This window comes from Vigna angularis, chromosome 4 (assembly GCF_016808095.1).
Source record: "Vigna angularis cultivar LongXiaoDou No.4 chromosome 4, ASM1680809v1, whole genome shotgun sequence".
Classification (NCBI taxonomy): domain Eukaryota; kingdom Viridiplantae; phylum Streptophyta; class Magnoliopsida; order Fabales; family Fabaceae; genus Vigna; species Vigna angularis.
The window spans coordinates 29,054,249-29,075,668 of NC_068973.1; the positions used below are offsets into that span (position 1 = coordinate 29,054,249).

Consider the following 21,420-nt stretch of genomic DNA (forward strand, 5'->3'; position numbering starts at 1 on the left):
ACATATTTTGATTATTCAAGTATATGTTGATGATATTATCTTTGGATCAACTAATAAACCTCTTTGTGAGGAATTTGCTAAGACTATGCAGGGTGAATTTGAAATGTCTATGATGGGAGAATTAACATTCTTCCTCGGTCTTCAAATTAAGCAAATGAAAGAAGGTACGTTCATTTCTCAAACTAAGTATTGTAGAGAAATTCTTAAGAAGTTTGAAATGGACAAAGCAAAGGAAGCATCTACACCTATGGGAACCTCTTGCTATCTTGACAAAGATGAGTCAGGTAAAGAGGTAAATCAAACTAAATATAGATGCATGATAGGTTCTTTGTTATACCTTACTGCTAGTAGACCGGATATTATGCAGAGTGTTTGTGTGTATGCTAGGTATCAATCTAGTCCTAGAGAACCTCACCTTACAGCAGTTAAAAGAATATTGAAATATCTTAAGGGAACTGCATCCTTTGGTTTATGGTATCCATCAGGAACGGAACCTAGTCTTGTAGGCTTTTTCGATGCAGATTATGGAGGTTGTAAGACAGATAGAAAAAGCACTAGTGGAACATGTCATCTTCTAGGTAGTTCCTTAGTTTCTTGGAACTCTAAGAAACAAGCCTGTGTAGCCTTATCAACCACTGAGGCTGAATATATTGCTGCTGGAAATTGTTGTGCGCAAATTTTATGGATGAAACAACAATTAGAAGATTATGACATTCATTTAGATCATATTCCACTTAAGTGTGATAATACAAGTGCAATAAATCTTACAAAGAATCCCATAATGCATTCTAGAACTAAGCACAATGAGATTAGGCATCATTTTCTTAGAGATCATGTGCAAAAGGGAGATTGTGAAATAGAATATATTGATACACAACATCAATTAGCTGATATTTTCACCAAAGCATTGCCTAAGGATAGATTCTATGAGCTTAGAAGAGATTTAGAAATATTGAAAATATCTTAAAATTGGAAATAGGTAAAATTTGATGGTTTTCGGAAATCAGCGTCAGTTAATCGATTAGTCAGTGCCACTAATCGATTAGCGCTAATCGATTAGCATGCCTAGTTAATCGATTAGCAAACGTTACAGGCAATAAATACTGCAAAATCTAGCCGTTGTAACGGCTATAAACGGCCATTTTTTTAATTTTGAACGTTGGGGAGTGATTCTTCAGCCTATTTTAACCCCTACCATCCCTCATTTTACCCACTCACATTACCCATCACTCTACAACTCCAATTCTCTTCATTTCTTCACTCAAAAATACCATTATCTTGCTGTCCAAATTTTTTTTCTCCTCATGGCTGAACCCTCAAGAAGAAGAAGAAGAAGAAGCTATGCATCGGAAAGCACTCCTCCCGCACATGGTCCAAATATTCATGGGTGAATTTCAGATGATGGAAGGCATGAGGAATATCTGCAAATGTGGAAAGAACGGAAGGTTCTTCGTCAAAAATTTGTTGATCTAAACTGGTTTACTTCAAATCAATTTCAGTTTTCTCAGCAATTGGTTGAGCAAGGCGTCCAGCATCTCTTGCAACTTCAAGGGCTCTACTATCCAGATTTGGTAAGAGTCTTTTACTATAATCTGAAGGCCCACAATGGTATTGTTTACACTCGTGTTAAGGGTGTAGATATTGTTCTTCATCATGACATTTGGACAAATGTCGCTCATCTTCCAATTCTAGAAAATAATCTGCATGTGCCAAATGACTTTGGTGATTTCAACAAAATTTTGGCCTATCGCTCTTTCATGCGTAATCCTCAACAACCTCTACCTAATAGGAGATATCTTCTAGTAGGACATCTTAGAATGGAGGAAAGAGTGCTTCATTATCTTATTGTGTGGTTGCTTAGTCTAAGAGGGTCAAACTTGGCACAATGCCTTGAAACAGATTTGATACACATGTCTGCTATCACTCAAAATTTAAAAATCAATTGGGCAAGTCTAATCTCTGATACTATGGTACGTGCAAAGAGGTATGACCGAGCTCATCTTCCGTATCCTCTCCTTATTTCCTTAATCTGTGTCTATAAAGGAGTTGATGTTACGGGCGAAAAATTTGTCCACGTCTTACCATCTCATCAAATTGAGGAATCGACACTGCATCAAATGGGTTTTATTCGACAAGGCAACATGTTTGTCCGTGCTGAAGGTGATAATGCACAAGAAGCTGACGAATCAACTGAAGAAGATGAAGCTATTCCTATGCCAGATCCAACAAATGTGGCTGGACCATCCCATCCTCCACAAGAATATAGTCTAGAAAGTATATCTAGACAAATTGAAGCAATGGCCTTTATGCAACAAACTAGGATGGATGACATGATGGCTTATCACACTCTTCGCTATGATGAAATTAATACTCACCTCAAGGAAATTGATGATAAACTAGCCAAACTATATGTTCCCGATAGTGATGATGAGTCTTAGGCACTTTATGCTTCTATGCTTTTTGTAGTGTGTGTGCTATATATAACTTCTTTGTATGCTTGCCTCTTTAAATTCAATAAAATGTAGGTTGTTTTTCCTTAATATTTCTATGCATATGTCCTTTTATTAAAGGGGAGTATAATTTCTAATAAATTTAGGGGGAGCAATTATACATCACTTTTTAATAATGATCAAAAAGGGGGAGAAATATTTAAAGCCTTAAACTTATTTCTAAGTACACTAACAATTGTTTCTTCCTTAAGTTGTGTTTTAAATACAGATTATTACCAAAAGCTTTAAATCAAGAAGTTTTGATCATCATCAAAAAGGGGGAGATTGTTAGCAAAATGATGAAGATGAAGTTTTGATGATGTCCAAATCAAGTCAAGAACAACCAAGACTCATGAAGAATGATTTTTGAAGACTTGTAACTTTTGTAATAACTGTATGAACATAGGAAAATAGTGGTTTTATGTTTGCATTCAAAAGTGATGTAAAAATGTACCAAGAAGCAAAAACTGTGCAGTGCTAATCGATTAACAGAGGTCAGTAATCGATTATTCCAGAGACGAATGGAGAAGCACAACACTGCATGCTAATCGATTAACAAGGGCTGTTAATCGATTAGCGCTAATCGATTAGCATGGGCTGTTAATCGATTAACAAAGTGACCGTTTGAAAAACTAGCCGTTTTTAGAGCCGTTGGACTATCCGTTGGTGCGTTAATCGATTAACCACTTAAGTTAATCGATTAACACAGTGAGAAAGGCTGAAAACGAAAAATGGAAGAGCCTTTGGATGAGTGTATAAATAGACTCTCATTTCCTCTCAAGATCATAACAGAAACTCTTCCCTTGTGCTCAAATACTCAGAAACTCTTGAGAATTGTGTGCTCTTGCTCAGCTAAGGAAACTTTGTCTGTAGAGTTGGTGAAATAATGCTACGGTGATAGAGGAATAGCTGGTTCATCCTTGGTGTATCTAAGGAAGTGTTCGGAAGAGGAAGTCATCCTTCGTGAAGTATTCGGAGGAAGTGTTTCATCCTTGGTGAAGATTCAAAGGAGGTGTTGGTTCATCTCTTGTGGCATCAAGAGAGGTGTTTTCTAAACTTTTACAAATTGTATCTGTGTGTTTGATGTTTGTAATTGTTTTGTGATTAGTGAATTGTTTATCTTGTTTTGAGATAAGCGACTAGACGTAGGATTGGTAAGATCCGAACCAGGATAAAATCATCTGTGCAAATTTCTCTCAACCTTACTCTATTTTATTGTTATTATTAATTGCTAAGTAAGTTTAATTGAGTAGAAATTTTTAAGGCACACGTTTTTAGTAAGAACCAATTCACCCCCCCTTCCTCTTGGTTTGTTGTTCCACGCTAACCATTCCGCTGCAGACGATTCTGACAAAAGGGATATAGTACCTATACCTTCAATAGGAGATGAAACCTCATTGGCATTAATAATAACAATTTTAGAACAATTAGAGGAAAAATGAGTAAATATATCAGGATCACAAGTCATATGATCAGTAGCACCCGAAGAAATTATCCAATCACTACCCTTAGTAACAACAGAAAGATTAAGGGCAGAGTTAGATATACCTGACTTGGTCACAAATCCGATAGTAGTAGAAATATAACTCTTGGAAGCAGCGGAAGTTCCAGAATCATGTTTCTCCGATTGATTGTCATCGGAAGAAGCCATCAGAAATATTCAATGAAAAAAAACATTGATTCCTATATTGTAGAGGATATCAATTTTTGGCTCTGATACCATAATAAAAGGATCCTATAATTCTTCATCTATTAAAGGAATGACAGGTGCACAAATCTACACAAATTATAATAATATCTAAATTATAAACTAACATAATATTTGATTGTCTAAAACATAAATTTACATTTGAGTTACATGGCTCATATGTAAATTTTAAAATTTTCATCTAATTCTTATAGGTCAGATGTAAAACTCTTTAAAATTAACCTACAATATCCAATTTGCACTTTCTTCTTTGTGCAAACAACACTATTCACAGCAACAAACTTTGTGAGTGTTAGGCCTTCCATTTGTGACTAAAAGGTGTGTTGTGAGGCATTTTTGTGCGTGGAGTTTTGAGAAAGTTCTTTCTCTTCGAATATTTTTATGCATTAAGGTTATTTTGGCATCTCTATCTATCCCTATAATGTAGGTGCGTAATTGTTTTTGGAAGGACTCAGTCATTGTTTTGCATATGTCCTCCTTGTTTGTCTTGTTGAATGCGAGTTTTATTAATTTTGATTTATATTAAGTGTTTGATTAATTTTATATTTATTAGATGTTTTATTTTATATAATTTTAGGTCTATTAAATGAAGAGGAAGGAGAAGAAAGAGAATAAGAGAAAAAATGAATAAGGAAATAAAGAAGAAGAAATTTGGTGCAGATATGAGAAAAATATGTATAAAAAAATTATATATGTTGTTATTGTAATAGACTTAAATAATTTACATTTGTTATAAATGCAATAGTTAGTAAATTTATGTCTTAGGCAATTACGTCTGAGCTACAACAGACATAAAAAAAGCCTAAAATGACTTACGTAAAAAGTTTTTTTGTGTGTTAATGATATAAAATAATCTCTTTAAGCAAAAGTACACCAACAAATAAAAGTATTATTACTCAAACTACAAACTTTCTTATGCTTTTTTTCTAGAAAAAGTATAAACCGTTGAACAATTAGATTAATAAAAATTGTAAACCTTCACAAACATTTTTTCTTAAAAGATTACAAATCCTTCAATGACACACAACTATCCAAGTTCTCCATACACTTAAAGAGATTTATTGAGTTGTGATAATACCTCTCAAATCGATTTTTCATTTTTATAATAGTTTTCTTCTCCTCCCTTCTTCATATTATTCTACAGTGAATATACACTAAAGAACCAACATTTTCTCCCTTCATCAAAAGTTTCAGATGTTCTGGAGCAAACATTTTGACACACTTGAACTGCTATTTCCACTAGTGATCTACATAGATTGATTGTCGACAACAATTTTTTTTTCTCTCATAAACCCTTTTCACCTTGTATATCATATTCATTGTAAGCAATTTTCACATCATTGTTCCGCACAACTCACTAATACTTAAGAAGAATCAATCACCAACATCACATCGATCAAGGTAAACCCTACCACACATCAATGAAGTCATTGCACAAAAGAGATAATAAATCTCTTTTTAAGAAGTGAAACAGGTAATGTTGACTTTGTTCAACATGTTGTATTGTTTTCCTTCCTCTCTAGATTAAAACCTCAACTTTGATATCAATTGAGAATCACACAATAAAAAAATAATCTTTTCAAATAGAAATACATCCACAAATAAAAGTAAAAGTTTAAATAAAAGTACATAAGAAATTTAACGTGACTTGGTAAATCATTACTCTACATGTAACTTTTCTAATAAAAATTACAAACATTCATTCAATTTTTTTAAAACTGCAATTTTCTTTTATTACTATACAACCAACTGAAAGTAATATCCTATCTAGTCTATTTTTGGTAGATTCATTCATTTTATTCCATGTATACTTTCGACTTATTAAAGAAATATTAATCATTTGTGTATAATGAACTCTTAGAACCTTCTATTTCCAACTATACTCGTAGCTTTTGTCTCCGCGGAATTTCTCACAATGTTGAACCTAGCATGCATACTTTAATACTCTTCCCTATTTTGATTTGATTTAGCTCTTCCGACATTTTTCTCTTCCCATTTAACTTGCACAATGAGTACATATTCACAGTATTCAATGATATATCCTTCTCCCTTCACAAGGAGTGAACTAGATTAAGAAAAAAGTGATAGACAATCTATAATATTTCCGTTTTCACCTGCAGTATTCTCATGTATTTACCACTGGTATTTCGATGTTAAATAGAAGTTTTGCAAATGTAATAAGGAAACTTTATCTTTGATCCAAATATAAAGTATGTTATTCAAGGATCTTGAAACCTGCATAAATGCACTTTGTGCAAGTTTGAGCCTCTTTTTAACATTCCAAAAACACAACATACCACTGGAAACTTTTATTATAGAAGTGAAAGAGAGGTACACACAGAGATCGAGAGATAGGATGGTTTAATGTTTTCAAAAGCTTAAATTTAATGTTTTTTAAAAGGTTTTTGAATGTGACTTTTATAAACAAGTCAGATCTTGATTAGACTCGGCTCAAGACTTTTGATAGTTATTCTGACTTATTACATCGCTGATTGGTATGAACACATTTCACACTCTTTGAGACAAGGCTAATCTGAAATATCACTTCCTCAAGAAAAAGTTAGATCTACAAGTTTGAAATATAAATATATTTGAACAAAAATATCCTTCCTATGAAATTTACCAAATTGGTTTTCTAACAAACATTTTCTTTCCTAAATGTGACACAGACGACAGATCATCGAAAGTTTAGAATAGTGTTTCCCTTACATAACACCTCAGCTGTTCTTAATCCTCTGCACTTTTGCCATCATTTAAGTATCCATTAAAAAAAAGTGAAATTAGTTTAAATTTGTCAAAAATCCAATGTGTCTTGAAAACAAATCCCCCAACATCCCTTCCTAATTGTATTTATCTGACATGAAACACACAGTGAATGAACAGTACTTGTAACTTTTGATTATTATAATAGTGGTAATAGATTTTTCTTAACAGAAAATTGATACATTTGAAAGGAAATTGAAACTAGATCGGCAAGGTCCTGAATCGAAACAAGAGTAGCATTTATTTAATGGTAATTTACAGCTATTTAACATGCTAATGCATGTCCATAACACTAATTATTATAAATACGGTGTACACTGCTACTCATCTTTTCCTCCTTCTTATACCTCATCGACCTTCTCACACTGCCTTGCGCTTCCTTGGGTTCACCTTCACCTTTATAACTTCAGCAGGCTTTTTCATTTCCTGCAAAAATCGAGAAAAAACATGTCAAAGTTTTTACTTTTGGGAAAAAGCCAAAATTTTTAATTAGATTCTGTCGTGACTCTTAACAAAAAAAAATAAAGTTATTCCTCAGAAGAGCACTTACATCAAGAACATTAAGAGTCTTTTCCTCTTTATCAACCTAAATATATAAAAAAAATTCCAAAAATGAGTCATGAAAATATAGATACGGCTACAGAGATAGATAGACCAAGGTGGAAACTCACATTGACGGCAGGAAAATTGAATTTTGGTTCATCATCAGTCTCAGTAACACCCTGTGCATAGAAATTAACATGAAGTTAGTACAGAGAAGAGTGTATATATAGCTGGAATCAGATATAACATGAATTACTCAAATGCATGCAATTGCATAAAATTTTAGAAGCCAAAACAAAATCAGAAACTTTTAAAAATGAAAAATTCAGAGAATTAACATATTCATCTACCCTTTTGAGATGTCTCTCTTCGATATCTGGAGTTTCAGGCACAGTAGGAAGAGGTTGTCTTTGAAGAGGAGGAGGAGGGGGGTGGTTGCATGCCATTGTAGAGGACTTTGCAAGAGGTGTGTTGGAAGTAAAATACGTGTTTGCTTCCTATTTATAATAAATATGTAAGAGAATCATAAATAGGAGTGATAAGAAGCTTTTGAGTAGTGTAAAATAAAAAAGTTTTCTTACCAAAAAAATTACAAGAATAATTGTCAACATCATCTGGTCCATTCTTTAAAAGAAATGTTAGGTGATTATGATGCATAGGATCCGACTTAACCTCTATGGGACAATCGATTTAATATTTGTTTTCATAAATTTTTAAAATATAAATAAATATTAGGTAAAAAAAAGTTGGAATTATTGTGAAGCGGTGGTCTTGGATGAGTATTTCTTTTTTAGGGTGAATATACCCAGTAAGAAAGAGAAAAAATAAATAAAAACTTAAAAATATTTAATCAAACTGTAGATTCAAATTTGTTACTGTTAACCAGAGACAGAAAAACCCTAACACGTGTGACATTGTCATTAATTTTTTAAAATAAATTTAAAAAGTATAACTTCCTTTTTCTCTTTCCTCTTTACTTCTATATTTTTTTTTTCCAAATTCTCTTGCCTCAGTTGAAACACATATTCTTGGTATTCATAGCATCTTCTTTTATTCATCTTTGTATTCAACTTTTGCATCAGTATTATCCTTAACGAGGGAAGCTTTCTATGATTTTATATCAGACCACATATAAACCATTATTTTATGTTGTAAATTTCTCTTCCATTCCTCTATTTTCTTCTTTTCCAATATAAGATAGATTTCATTATTGTTACTTTCAAATACATTTTGATGACAGAAGTTTGAAGTATATATAATGTTTATGTAAAATAAGCTGATGAATTAGTGCAAATCAGAGCAAAGTTAAACTTATTACTAAACATGTTTAATAAGTTAAAGTTATCAGTAAACAACTCTAACAAAAGAAATAAATTAACTTTTAATAAGCTACTTTTAAAAAGTTAATCTTGGAGAATCAAGAAAGAGATTTTATAAATTAACTTATTTTTTATATTTGATTATTATATTATATTCAGAGATAAATGGATATAAAACTTTTCACCCACTATATTTTAAGAAAAGTTTATCTGCAGTTAGATGTAAGATGGTTGATATAATATTATGTTATACAAATTGCCATTTTATAGAAAAAGAACACTTATACATCAAGTTCAAGTTTCTGGCAATAATGTCTTTTATATAGTCAATTAAAATAACTTATAGATATATATATCTAGCATAGTAACTTGATAACTTACTATCAGTAGGTCAAGGAAATTACATATGATAGACATTTTTGGTAATGAAGATTGTAAAGGATCAAGGATACAGTTTTGTAAGTAAAAAAATATCACTACAGAAGAAAGTCATTGTTACACATTTTTTGGATAAGGAAAGATTTTATAATAATAAATAAAATTGTCTTTGGTTTAAGCATAATGTGTACCTAAAAGTAAAGATGACTGAATAGATTTAAAAAGACACAGAAAGAGCATCAACCTGCAGGTGCTGTAGAAGACAAATATAGAAAATATAAACATGAATGGCCACAAAAACAACAAATCATCAAATGTTATGCATATAAGTCTAAGAGCTGAACTTTGAAAAGGCATCAAACCCTATTCATCTCATGCTGTACTGTACAGAAATTTCATGTCTTCAAATATGTTCACTTAGCCAATAAAGATATTTATTAGCTCGGTTGTGTTAACAAGAAAGAGTATGCCAGTCCAAAATCCACACTGATAGCTACGCAAGTCTACAGTGAAAGAATACATGTCAGATACCTTTTTTTTTTTTTCTTTTTTTCTCTTAGAAAAACCTAGTCTGTTTTTCATGTGGCTGAGTATGTTTGAACACAAAACTAGAAAAGGGTTTTGAAAATTTTTGAAAGTTTTTTTTTTCTTGATAAAAAAAAAATCTATATTGAAAGTTAAAAAACACTACACAAAATCAAGTTTAACTTGTATCTGAGTGGTCCACTGTTACACTAAGAGTGTTTTCAATAATCACAAGTTTGATATATTTGTCAATAATTGTTTTATTAATATTTTTTATTGCTAATTATTTTATTAAAAATTTTATTGTCACTGCATGTATAGATTAACTGGTGGGGGAAGTTGTTTCACTTTGAACAGTGGTATCCGACCCACTTAGAATGTTAGCAAACCTTTGTCTCAAGATAGAGAAGAATGTTGTCTAATAACAAAAGGTGAGAAATAAATTATCACACATATCAAACTAATATCCACATAAATTCTTATTTCTAAGAAGTGGTTTGTTATTTTAGTGAGATTGAGAATGATAAGATACATAGAATTCTTTATTTGTATAAATATGAAAAGATGGTTCAGTACATACGCAAAATCATATATATAATTTTTTTTTTCACCTCTTTCTTTATTGCTTTCATCCTAGCTATAAGACTAAGAGGTCTAAACTATTAGAGAACATTGAGTACTGTATCAAACATTGTTCTGCAGATTGTTTTGATAATTCTCAAAATCAAAGATCTCTGAGTTTGCTTTTTTTCATACCATGTTCCTCCTTTTCTTCCACCCCCAAACTAATTCCAGTGGCAACTTCTGCCAGAAGATGAACTCCAATGTTGTCACAATCTGTTTCAAAGTCCTTCGCATTTGCACATCCAGAAGTAGTACCTGCATTCTCTTCCTGAAACCACTACTTTAACTTAAACTTTTCCAATCAAGAACAAAGCCTGTTATATTTAGTTCTGAAACACTTACACATGAATTTTTTTCAGGAGTTTGCTTGTTTATATAAACACAGGCAGCAGCAGCCTGTGAATTATCAGGGACAAGAAAAAAGAACTACCAATTTAAATATCATAATTAATGAAAGAAATCAATTCAAGAAACTTTGTCATAATTCATACCCTTACCTTTAAGACTTTCATTTTTTCTTGCCAAGGTTTGGTCTGCAATAAATATGGCCTTTTAGACCTTGGTCGTCGTCTGCTCAATACATTAATGAATTTCTCTCTTCAGTAAATGTTTATACTTGGTATCTTATAGTTTCAGTAAGAAAAATATTGAAAAACATTATATAAAATTAATTTTAGTGAATCTAAAGATGAGATAAATCAGTCTTTGTATGTTCCAAAAAATTTATAAAATTCATCAACTGTCTCATTAAAAGATTATACTTCATTAGCAGTACTTATTCATCGATTCAGGAATTAGGATTTCCCTAACACGCAGTACATTTTCTTAATCGAAAAACAAAACTCAATTGGCCAACTCATGAAAAGAAACAAAAGTAGCTTCTTAACAGCAATCTGCTAAACAAATACATGTTCATACTCCATTAGACTGATGCAAATACTGCTACTCACATTGTCTTTCTCTTATTGACTCCACCATCAGTACCACGTGCTTTTTCTGGGTTTTCAATTTTTACCTCAGAAGGTTTTTCTTCCTGCAACAACCATGAACAATTCCAAGCTAAAATTTCTTACCAAAAAGGGGGAAAAAGCAAAACTTGGTCATATCTCTCTGTTAATTAATTAAATTCTGCTGTGACTCTTATGGAAACAAAGATTTGCCATAATATAATAAATATCTCCAGATGAATAGCAAAAAAATAGATACACATGACAAATATACTGTTCAAAAATAATCAGTGTCAGTAAGATTCTATTTGTGTGGATTAATTTCAAAATGAGTCAATGAAACAGACTTAGACTGAATTAGAAGCATGCAATTACACAAAATTAAGATGCAAGCAGCAATGATTTTTTAGAAATTTTAGAAATGAAAAATGGGATCAATTAGCTTATGCATTTACCCTTTTGTGACGGTTTTCTTCCCTATGGTGAGGTTGGGGAAGAGAACTGTTCCTTCCTAGAGGAGAAGGAGGCAGGCGTCTGTTGCATGCCATAGTACTGTGTTGTCTCTGTGTTGGAGGAAGAAATGTGTATTTTTCTGTAAATTAAGAAATGCCAAGATGAACCATAGATATAGTTATAAAATGTTTGAATTAATCAGAAATAAAATAAATAATGAGAAATAACAAGTGATAGATAAGATTAGAAAATAAATAATAAATAACATTTGAAAAATTATATATATTAATATTATTACTGAGATAATTAATATAATATCAGTTACATTGTTATTAAAATTCATAGCTTTAAATGAACAAAAGAAAATTAATTGTATATCTTATCTTTCCTCTTTTAAGTTCTCTATTTTGATATCTCTTTTCTCATGTCTAAACATGTATTAGATATTTAAATCCTCTTCTTTTGTTGCTCAGATCTTCTACCTTGATTTTCAACCTTTATAAATTGGTGCTAAACTAGCTAAACTTTGTGTATCTTAACATTTTTTATCTCTCAAACATATCAATTTTCCTTTCCCTTCCTTAATGGCGGAAGCTTCTATTTCATAAACTAGTTTTAGTTCAAACCCGTATAATCTCATTCTTATAAGTGTTGTAAGTGTTTTCTTCCATTTTTTTTTTTAATTTTCTTCTGGAATAAATTTCATCATTGCTGTTATCAAATATACATACAAGATAAGTATATAAAGCAGTATGAATGTAAACTAATGTAGGATTAAATCCCTTAACCATCTAAGAAACAATGTTGTGCACTTTTAGTGAATAACTAACAAAAGATAAGGTGTTCTATAGATTAATAATATATATATATATATATATATATATATATATATATATATATATATATATATATATATATACCCATTTGATTAAAAAATTTATGTTTTGTTCTTACGATGTCTTTTATACATTGTCAACTAAATATCTTGTAACATTGTAATAGTGGATGAGAATTTACTTAGTAAACATTTAATTTGTAATTAATCAAGAAAAAAAAAATAACGTACACAAACTTTAGTGGTAGATAGTATATTTTGAAAATATTATTTATTTATTTATTTTCTCTGTTCCGTTTCTGTAACTATGTTTTTAGCATTGTCTTTATTAGATCTGTTTCCACCAATAATATTTTAAGCCAAACAAAGTTTTTGTTGCATGTCTAGTTGTTCTTTACTTTATTATAATATTTTTTTTCTTATTGATAATTACTTTATTAATATTTTACTTTAATTCTATATATTCTCACATGTCGGATGTTGGAAACGAATTCACCCCAGAAACCAATATACAGAGTATAAGCATAAGGATAACATAGATTGAGACACAGAAATCTACCTTATTAGAACTTCCATCAAGCCAATCTAGAATTAAAATGTTACAGTGTATAATCAAAATCTTGAAAGTTCACCAAACTGCAAATATGGATAATAGAATATATACAATTAGATTTTAAAGTTGAAACAATCTCAATCAATAACTTTATCCATATAAGTCTAATTAAGACTCAATATTAATTTTTTAAAAGGAATACATTAAATTATAAGTTAGAACCTCCCTTCAACCTTACAAACCTGGAAACATAATGGTGGTTAAATCTAACAAACAGCTAGTTCAATATACTGTTTCATATTAATTGAAAAAAATAATGATAAGTAAAAAAAAATGAAATTTAGGTTGATATGGGCTACTTAGTAACTTCAGTTCTTTTAAATTCTAATTATAATTGTTCTAAGATTTATAATGATTTTTCTTTCAAGTAACAATATTTAAGAGAAATCAGTCAATCAATAAAAAGAACAGTAACATTTGAAAAGAATGAAAAAACAGAAGAAAGGGAAGAATTGGCTCAAGCAAAAATGTACAGTTTAGCTAAAATCTAGTGGTCAATGTCAATTAAAGCAAATATTGTTTAAAAAAATTACCTTGAGCATAGGATTCACTCTAGAAAAAATTTATAAAAATATAAAGCACTTGGTCGCCAAAAGAGCAGGAGTTCTATCTTTTTTATTGTACTCTGTGTGTGTCATTTTGAGAAATATTTGAAAAAAGAACGAAGATTAAATCAACTTGAAAGAATATTCAAAGCATTTGCCCTCAAATTCATTATAGTGTAAAAGGAAAAACCATCGTTACTTTGAGTGGGAAATTTATTGTATTGAGATTGAATATAACAATTTTTTTAATTCTTTATATTATTTTTGACATACATAAATAGTACATAATTTAAATAAGTATTATTGATTTGTTTTTTTTCTATATATTTAAATGAATTTATCACTTGTCATATTTAACTGATTTAGATTAAGATTGGAAAACAAATTTTAAAAGAGGTTGAATGGGATAATCTAATATGTTTTAACATTAGAGATAAATTTAAATATATTAGTTGAATCAAATTCTGAGTTTAAAGTAAAAAAAATATTATGATGATTTTAAGATGTTATAATTAAATCCTTAGACTTTAATAGATTTGAGATTTAGAAGGATCTTAAAGTTTCAATGATATTGAGTAACTAAATGAATATATGTTTAATCACAAAAAAATAGTAGAAACAATAAGTGAAGTCAATCTCAGTACTTTTTATAATTGTTATTTCAGTTATAGCAGTATTTACTTTTGAAACTAAAATAAATTTTATAAATTTAACTGTTAAGTAGATCATTGGTAACATTATTTTTTTTAAATCTTCCTTATAATTTTTAAATAGATTATAAGTATTGTGAAATTTGCATAAATTTATGTAAATACAACACTGGTTAAAAGTTTTACATCAAATCAGTACATTTATTTACTAAAAAAAATCTTAATAGATAATAACCTACCTATATAAGTGAAAACCAAGAATTTGAAAGTCACAAAGACAAGTATGCATTTAGTTTGAGCTAGACAAAATATTTATGATAATAGTCAAACTTTTGAAAGTCACGTTATTAGACTGTGAGGTTACACACAATTTACAAAATAATGGTCATAAATTTTTCTTTCTCTAATCATAATATCTCAAAATTATCAGTATTCAACTAAATGAAGTGATCTATATCCTGCTCAAGTATGAAGATTCATGGGAGATATCATACTTTTTTGTATGTTGGATGAATGATAAAGAGTATGAAAAGATTTTCTCTCCCACAATATTTCATATAACATTATGTTATATTTATAATGTTATTATTCATTTTAAAAATATATTTTAGTTTAAATTTATATTTTTTTTTATAGAAACGTTACCAAGTTGATTTAACTTGCCAATTCAGAATGTTGATCAGGTAAGGTAAATTTAAATACTTAGACTAAAATAAAGTGTAGAGGAATAAAGATGATAAATATACTTTAACAAATTACTTGTAGCTTCTAAAGCTTGTATATTAGTTAATTATAGAATGATAGAGTATTTATAATATTTTATAATTGTATATATTATGTACATACATGTGCATAGTTGTATATTCATTGAAGAACTCAAAGTAATTATGAGATCAAATACAGATGTTTTAACAAAACAAGTAAGATATAATTTTTTCTATCTTCCCCATCTTTCTCTTATAAGAAATGATAAAAAACCATCAATACTTAAATCATTAGATTTATTTATGGAACAAAACATAACTGCAATATAATAAGTGTTGTTTGATCAAAACAAGTCATGAATAACTTTGAATGATCTAACCAAGAAATTAATATTAAGAAGGAAAAAAACAAGTTGAGAAAGAGAAAATTTGAAATATTATCCACAGCAAGACTAAAATATACAGAATCCCTCTACCAGACATATATATCAATCACACGGTATGTTTAACATTGAGCATTCTCTCTAACACTAATTGATTATTTTATTTGGCAAACCTTGACATATCAGGATATATTTTTATCACACCTTGTTCCCCTTTTTTATCAACGGTCCTCTTCAGTCCAGAGGCAACTGCTGCGAGCAGTAGCACTCCATTGTCATTATCTTCCTCCCTCACGTTTTCGGATTCAGGAACACCTACCCTATTCGTTCCCTGAAATCACATATTAATAAAAATAAAAATAAAATTGTCCACTACTTTAAGTTGAAGTTTCTCCAATCAAAACATTTCACTTTTTACTTATTGAAACACTTACCGAGAATTTCTCTGCAGCATTTTGCTCGTTAACATAAACACGAGCAGCAGCAGCCTATGAATCATCATGAGAAAAAAAAAATGAATTTATATATAGATCATAACCAAGAAAAAAGCTATCAAACTATTTTATTTTACATCCTTACCCTTAACACATCCAGCTTTTCTTGACTAATTGGCTTGACCTGCATGAAATCTGGCTTTTTAAACCTTGCTGGTCGTCTGTTTAATACCATTGATCAATCTCTTTAAGAAAATGTTTGAAGGAGAAAATTTTGACAACAATGATACAGATAATGAAGTATATATAAGAAACCAGAACGAGCTAATATATATATATATATATATATATATATATATATATATAGTTTGGCCAGCTTCAGTTTAGACACAAAGTATATACATATTCGTTAAAGCAGATGACTTTATCAGACTTAAACAATTTCCAGTGGAATCGACACACATGAATAGCGGTTTCAGGATGTCCCGGGTTTCAAAAAATAGTAACGTTAAAGCTATAGCTTGTAAAAATAAGCTATGCTATCAGCCTATATGTCATATCAGGTAATTAATTTTAATTTTTGACTGGTGGAATATATATAAATAAAATAAAAAAGGAAAATAATTATTATGATTGAAAGCATTAAATGAATTATTAATTGCATAAGAAACAAGAAATAACGCGTGAAGCAGTGAGGTGTAACGAGGGGAGACCCTAGGAAAACAAAGAAACACTGTCATATAGTAAGGTGAAGAGTAACCGTCATCGATGGTGTACTTTGTCTTCTGAGTATCTTCTTTTGGCACCCTGAATATCAGATAACTGATAACTGTAGCTTAGCTTAGCTGTTAAAGGCTCAGGCAGACGAACCAGCGTTACTCACGTTGAACTGTACCTGCATGTAATCCTGTGCTTATACATAGCTATGTTAAAATAAAAATAAATAAATATATTTAACTTTTGCAGGTCCACCAATTTGTATTTTACACACAGAAATTGTGTATTCCGATGTCAATTTATTTTCTTTTGTGGAAGGGTTATCTTAATGTAAGCCAAATTTCATCTGACACCGCCAAACAAACCTCAGCACCCGTTTCATGTGACAAATTATGTTTTGTCCGTTTTATATATAATTACTTTCTCTTCACGCTATCATCATGAAAGATAAAAAGTTAATCGCTCTTCCTTTAATGATCTATTTGGCGTTTTGCTTTCAAATAATAAATTAAGAAAACTAATTAATCATTCTTACATTAAATGTTTTTTAATATTATTAATTATGAGTTTCGGTTTTGAATTCTGCATGAACATATGTACTAGTTGATACTAAATCAAATATTAATAAAAATGTGCTTTAAAAATTTACTTATTAGGATAAATTACAAAAAAAACTTTTAAAACTGATGCAACATAGTAAAATTTAATAAAATTAAACTAAACCAGTTAGAATCACTCCGGTGATGAAAATGCTCTTGATCTTTTGAATCTAATACTCACTCAAGTACTCACTATTTTTTTTATTTTAATGTACTATACTATAATTTTAAATAAAAACACATCTTGAATCATACTCAAGTTAAGTTTAAGACTTTATCATTACATTATACTAGCACAGTGGTAAAAAGTTCAAGACCTTTGATCATAAAAATAAAATAGTACAGTTTCTGTCAGTTATTAAATAAAAATTAATTAAAGTGTGATTCTTATAAAAATTTATTGTAAAAGTGTCTTAAAAATTGTGGGAGTTATATTATAAATAGAATATTTAGGATATTCTAAACCTTGTATTACAGCAAACATTGTAATAATATATCACTTAAATTATATTTCTATCAACCTTGAGGCTAATACATTTTAAGCAATAGAGTTACATAAGATAAATCTCATTTTGAGTTATTCAGCTAAACAATATCTCTAACCAACATTAAATTTTGGAAATCAAAATTCATATTACAAAAGAGTGCATTATATCTTATATCTTATGTAAAGTAAAAATATTGTAAAAGATGTAGAAGTAAGTGACATAATAGAACTAAAAAAAAAGTCAATTAAAACCTCATCAAATAATCTTTTCAAATGAATATGACTTAATTTCAATCTCAATATAAAATTATCAAATATAGTTCTGTTATGTTTATGGTGAACTATCTAATCATCACCAATCATGCACACAACATAAAGAAACGTACATTTTTTGTAGATTAAAATGTGTTTTATTCGCACGTTTAAAAAAGAATGTTTTAAAAAACTATATAAGAAAATTTGTACCAATTAACTTATAAGTGAATTATTTTTATTTTTGAGTTTATTTTTTCTTTAGGACATTTGGGAAAATCCACTGTTCAATAATTTAACAATTATAATGACAAATCATATTTTTTTTAACAAAGGATCATCCAAATTTGTTATCCTTGTAGTCAACAATGATTGTTATAAAGGATTTAATCTCAGAATGAGATAAGAAGTATGTTGTGGATACACTGAATACTTTTAAAAGTTATATATATATATATATATATATATATATATATATATATATATATATATATATATATATATATATATATATATATATAATTGGCTTACTCAAAAATCTCTCTATACATTCACCTCGCATAGAAAAACAAAACAGCATACTTTAAATTTAATTAAAATGAATAAAGACCTAACTAATTTCAGAATAGGGTTTAAAAACAAGAACTTTAAAATAATGTAAATGTAATAAGATAATGAAGAATAATCAATTTGTTTCAAAATATTTGTAAGAGATATTTTTTTTTTGTCATGTTTTATTTCAATCTAATTATCTTAATAAATAATTCATATTTTCATTAGTAATGGTAAGGCTAACTTATCCTTCTGTATAACATCTTTTTCATTATACTAGTAGAAATTATATTTTCAAAGGATTATAAAGATAATTTTTTTTTGACATTGGAAACTTAAAAATACAAATTAAAAGTTTAAATTGCTTATAAATTAAGTTTTGTATTACAAACTATTCCAATCTACCTTGGTTGAGATGTGCTTCTTCCATATATCAAAAACTAGTGACTTCCAAAAAATCTACTGTCGCTTCTAATCACATATATAACAATTTTAATATATTGTTATATGTATAAAAAGTGAAAAAGTTATTGTTTCTTTTTCCACAAATATTCATATTCATGATTTAGTTTTCACTATATTCATCACAAACCTTATTTATTGTAACTTTACACTCCCTTGGGAATGATAATAATTTATAAATTTTTGAAATTTGACATTCAATTGGAATACTACTGCATTAACTGCATAAATAAAACTGCATTGAAGAATTTACTGCATTTATGATATTATCAACAATTGAAGAGCCTTTAATGCTTGATGAAGAAGAACTCAGTAAATTTTAATCTAAAACTGCAATAGAGATCATGAAGCAAAACCAAATAAGTCAAATGCGAAATTTGAATAGTTCAGAATAACAGGACAATAACATTCTCAACTGAAGGAAATGAACTGTTTGATAATTTAAACAACAATAACAAAAGTACTAAACCAGAGAAAACACAGAAATAAGCACTCCTTAACATTTCCAGCACCATCATAGCATATTCCAATGGAACAATGTTTCACTCGTAGTCATCACAGTCAGACACGACAACATCCTTTTTCACCTGCTTTGAGGTTGTTTCCACTGGCACCAAACCCTAATACCACAAAAAAAAAAACACAATGAACACATGATTAGCTTCCAACATTTCACCTTAATTTCGTTTTTTCATCAGAAAAAAGTTAATTGATATCGGTATTTAAAAAAATTGTAATTTCTGATGCATAACAATCTTAAGAAACTAATTAAGAATCGGTCATTCACTAGCACAGTGCTTGTTACACAGATCCTGTTTCATTCAGAAAACTTCTCAAAACAAGAGTAAATAGATCTGATGTACCCCATAAAAGGAAAAATTCTGATGATTTGCTAAAATAAAGGTAAATCATGATTACCAAATCTAAGAAATCATTTCAATTACCGTCAGGAATATTTTCAGAGCTTCCTCCTTGGTGTGGGAATTGATGATTTTGAGGGCTGCCTCCTGCAAAGAGAATTTTAAGAATAAAGAAAAAAAATGGAAGAAATGAATTGGATCTTGGAACAGTAAAGAGAAAGATCAGAGTAAAATTATAATAATAATTTAGAAGAAAGAGAATGATCAAACCCTGGCATTATCCATTTCCTCCTGAAGTAAAGTTTTTGGTTCTTCCTCAAGGGAATTTTTTCTTTCAAGCTTGGGAGGAGGAGACGCTGGTGCTAATGGTTTCTCGATCTTGTCATTGTTCTCCACTGGTGATGGTGCTGCTGCAGGCGCTGCGTAACGCTTCATCTTCAGGCTTTGCAGAAAGAAACACAAGCTCGCTAGAAGCCTTGGAAATTTAATAGAATGAAAGAGATACTTAATTGTGGGTGGTTTTTTCCAATTTGTAACCGATGGGTGCAGAAAATTGGCATCTTTGACTGTCATTATGAAGAGGGTGAGAGGGGCACAGCTGTGGTTTCAACAGATGAATTAACGTGGCAGCCATGGCGAGGAACAAACAGAAATGCACATACAAATGGCAAGGTAAGATGAATATAGGTTTCTTAGGCTCTAGTAACGCATGAAAAACCAAGCTCAGTACAAGCCAAAACCCTTGTTTCTCTTCCTCTCTCTCAGCTTGGAGGTTTATTATGTCACTAGCGGAAAGCAGGCATGTGATCCTGTCTTCTCAATCATCTCTATTTTCTAATTTCATCTTAAAATCACTTTAAATTCACACAAATTTAAAACATCACAAGCACTTCTAAATAAAATAAAAGATTTCAAAAACCTTAACTAAGATTAAAAAGAAAATGAGTATTATCTGTTTCATTTATGACTATTTATTAAATTATTTAATATAAGCCTTTATTCCCTATTGAATGCCCTAATTCTTTCAAAGAGAAGAAGCAAGTGTTTTCAATAACTAAATTGTTCATGACTCAACAAATACAGAGTCCCAAACTCCAAACCATACCCATTCATTAAACATTCATTGAACACACATAAATTAAAAGTCATACCAAAAAGGGCTAAATCTTACCACACATTAAGAACAGGATGTCAAGAATACAAAAACCAAAGAACCAGATGAAGAATATTTGAAACAATTTGCAATAGCAAAGTGCTTGGTCAATGCTTGATACTCTATTATCAGGCTGCCACCACCATTGCGGACTTGTTCTAGTACATCCATGTTGTGACTAATCTTATCGATATTTTTCTGTAGAGGTTTTAGCTTTAGCAGAAACAACTTCAAATATTATTTTTAATTTTATCTGTAAACTGATCTAGCTTTTTAAATCTAAGATGATTGAGTATTTATCAACTTTAATCTAAATTAGTTTTTAAATGTTAAAATTTGTCACGCCATATCCATAAAGATATGTTAATAGTGGTTTATTGGATGCTTAAGTCGATGAGATTACAATGAACAATGCAGTCTGAAAT

General features: G+C 29.7%; 2 protein-coding genes across 2 annotated transcripts; both read right to left on the reverse strand.

Moving 5' to 3' along the window:
• Positions 1-10,246: 10,246 nt before the first annotated feature.
• LOC108331321 (uncharacterized) lies at positions 10,247-16,180 on the reverse strand. Its single transcript, XM_017565976.2, has 8 exons — positions 16,059-16,180; positions 15,914-15,967; positions 15,684-15,810; positions 11,752-11,888; positions 11,300-11,382; positions 10,847-10,919; positions 10,692-10,745; positions 10,247-10,617 (listed from the first exon to the last, which is right to left on the reverse strand). The coding sequence occupies exons 1-8, from the start codon at positions 16,146-16,148 to the stop codon at positions 10,450-10,452; spliced, it is 786 nt and encodes a 261-aa protein (XP_017421465.2). The 5' UTR covers positions 16,149-16,180; the 3' UTR covers positions 10,247-10,449.
• Positions 16,181-19,327: 3,147 nt separating this feature from the next.
• Positions 19,328-20,464, reverse strand: LOC108331223 (uncharacterized). The gene is made up of 3 exons (XM_017565870.2): positions 20,113-20,464; positions 19,927-19,989; positions 19,328-19,602 (listed from the first exon to the last, which is right to left on the reverse strand). Exons 1-3 carry the CDS (start codon positions 20,413-20,415, stop codon positions 19,525-19,527), a joined length of 444 nt encoding a protein of 147 aa, XP_017421359.1. The 5' UTR covers positions 20,416-20,464; the 3' UTR covers positions 19,328-19,524.
• Positions 20,465-21,420: the final 956 nt, after the last annotated feature.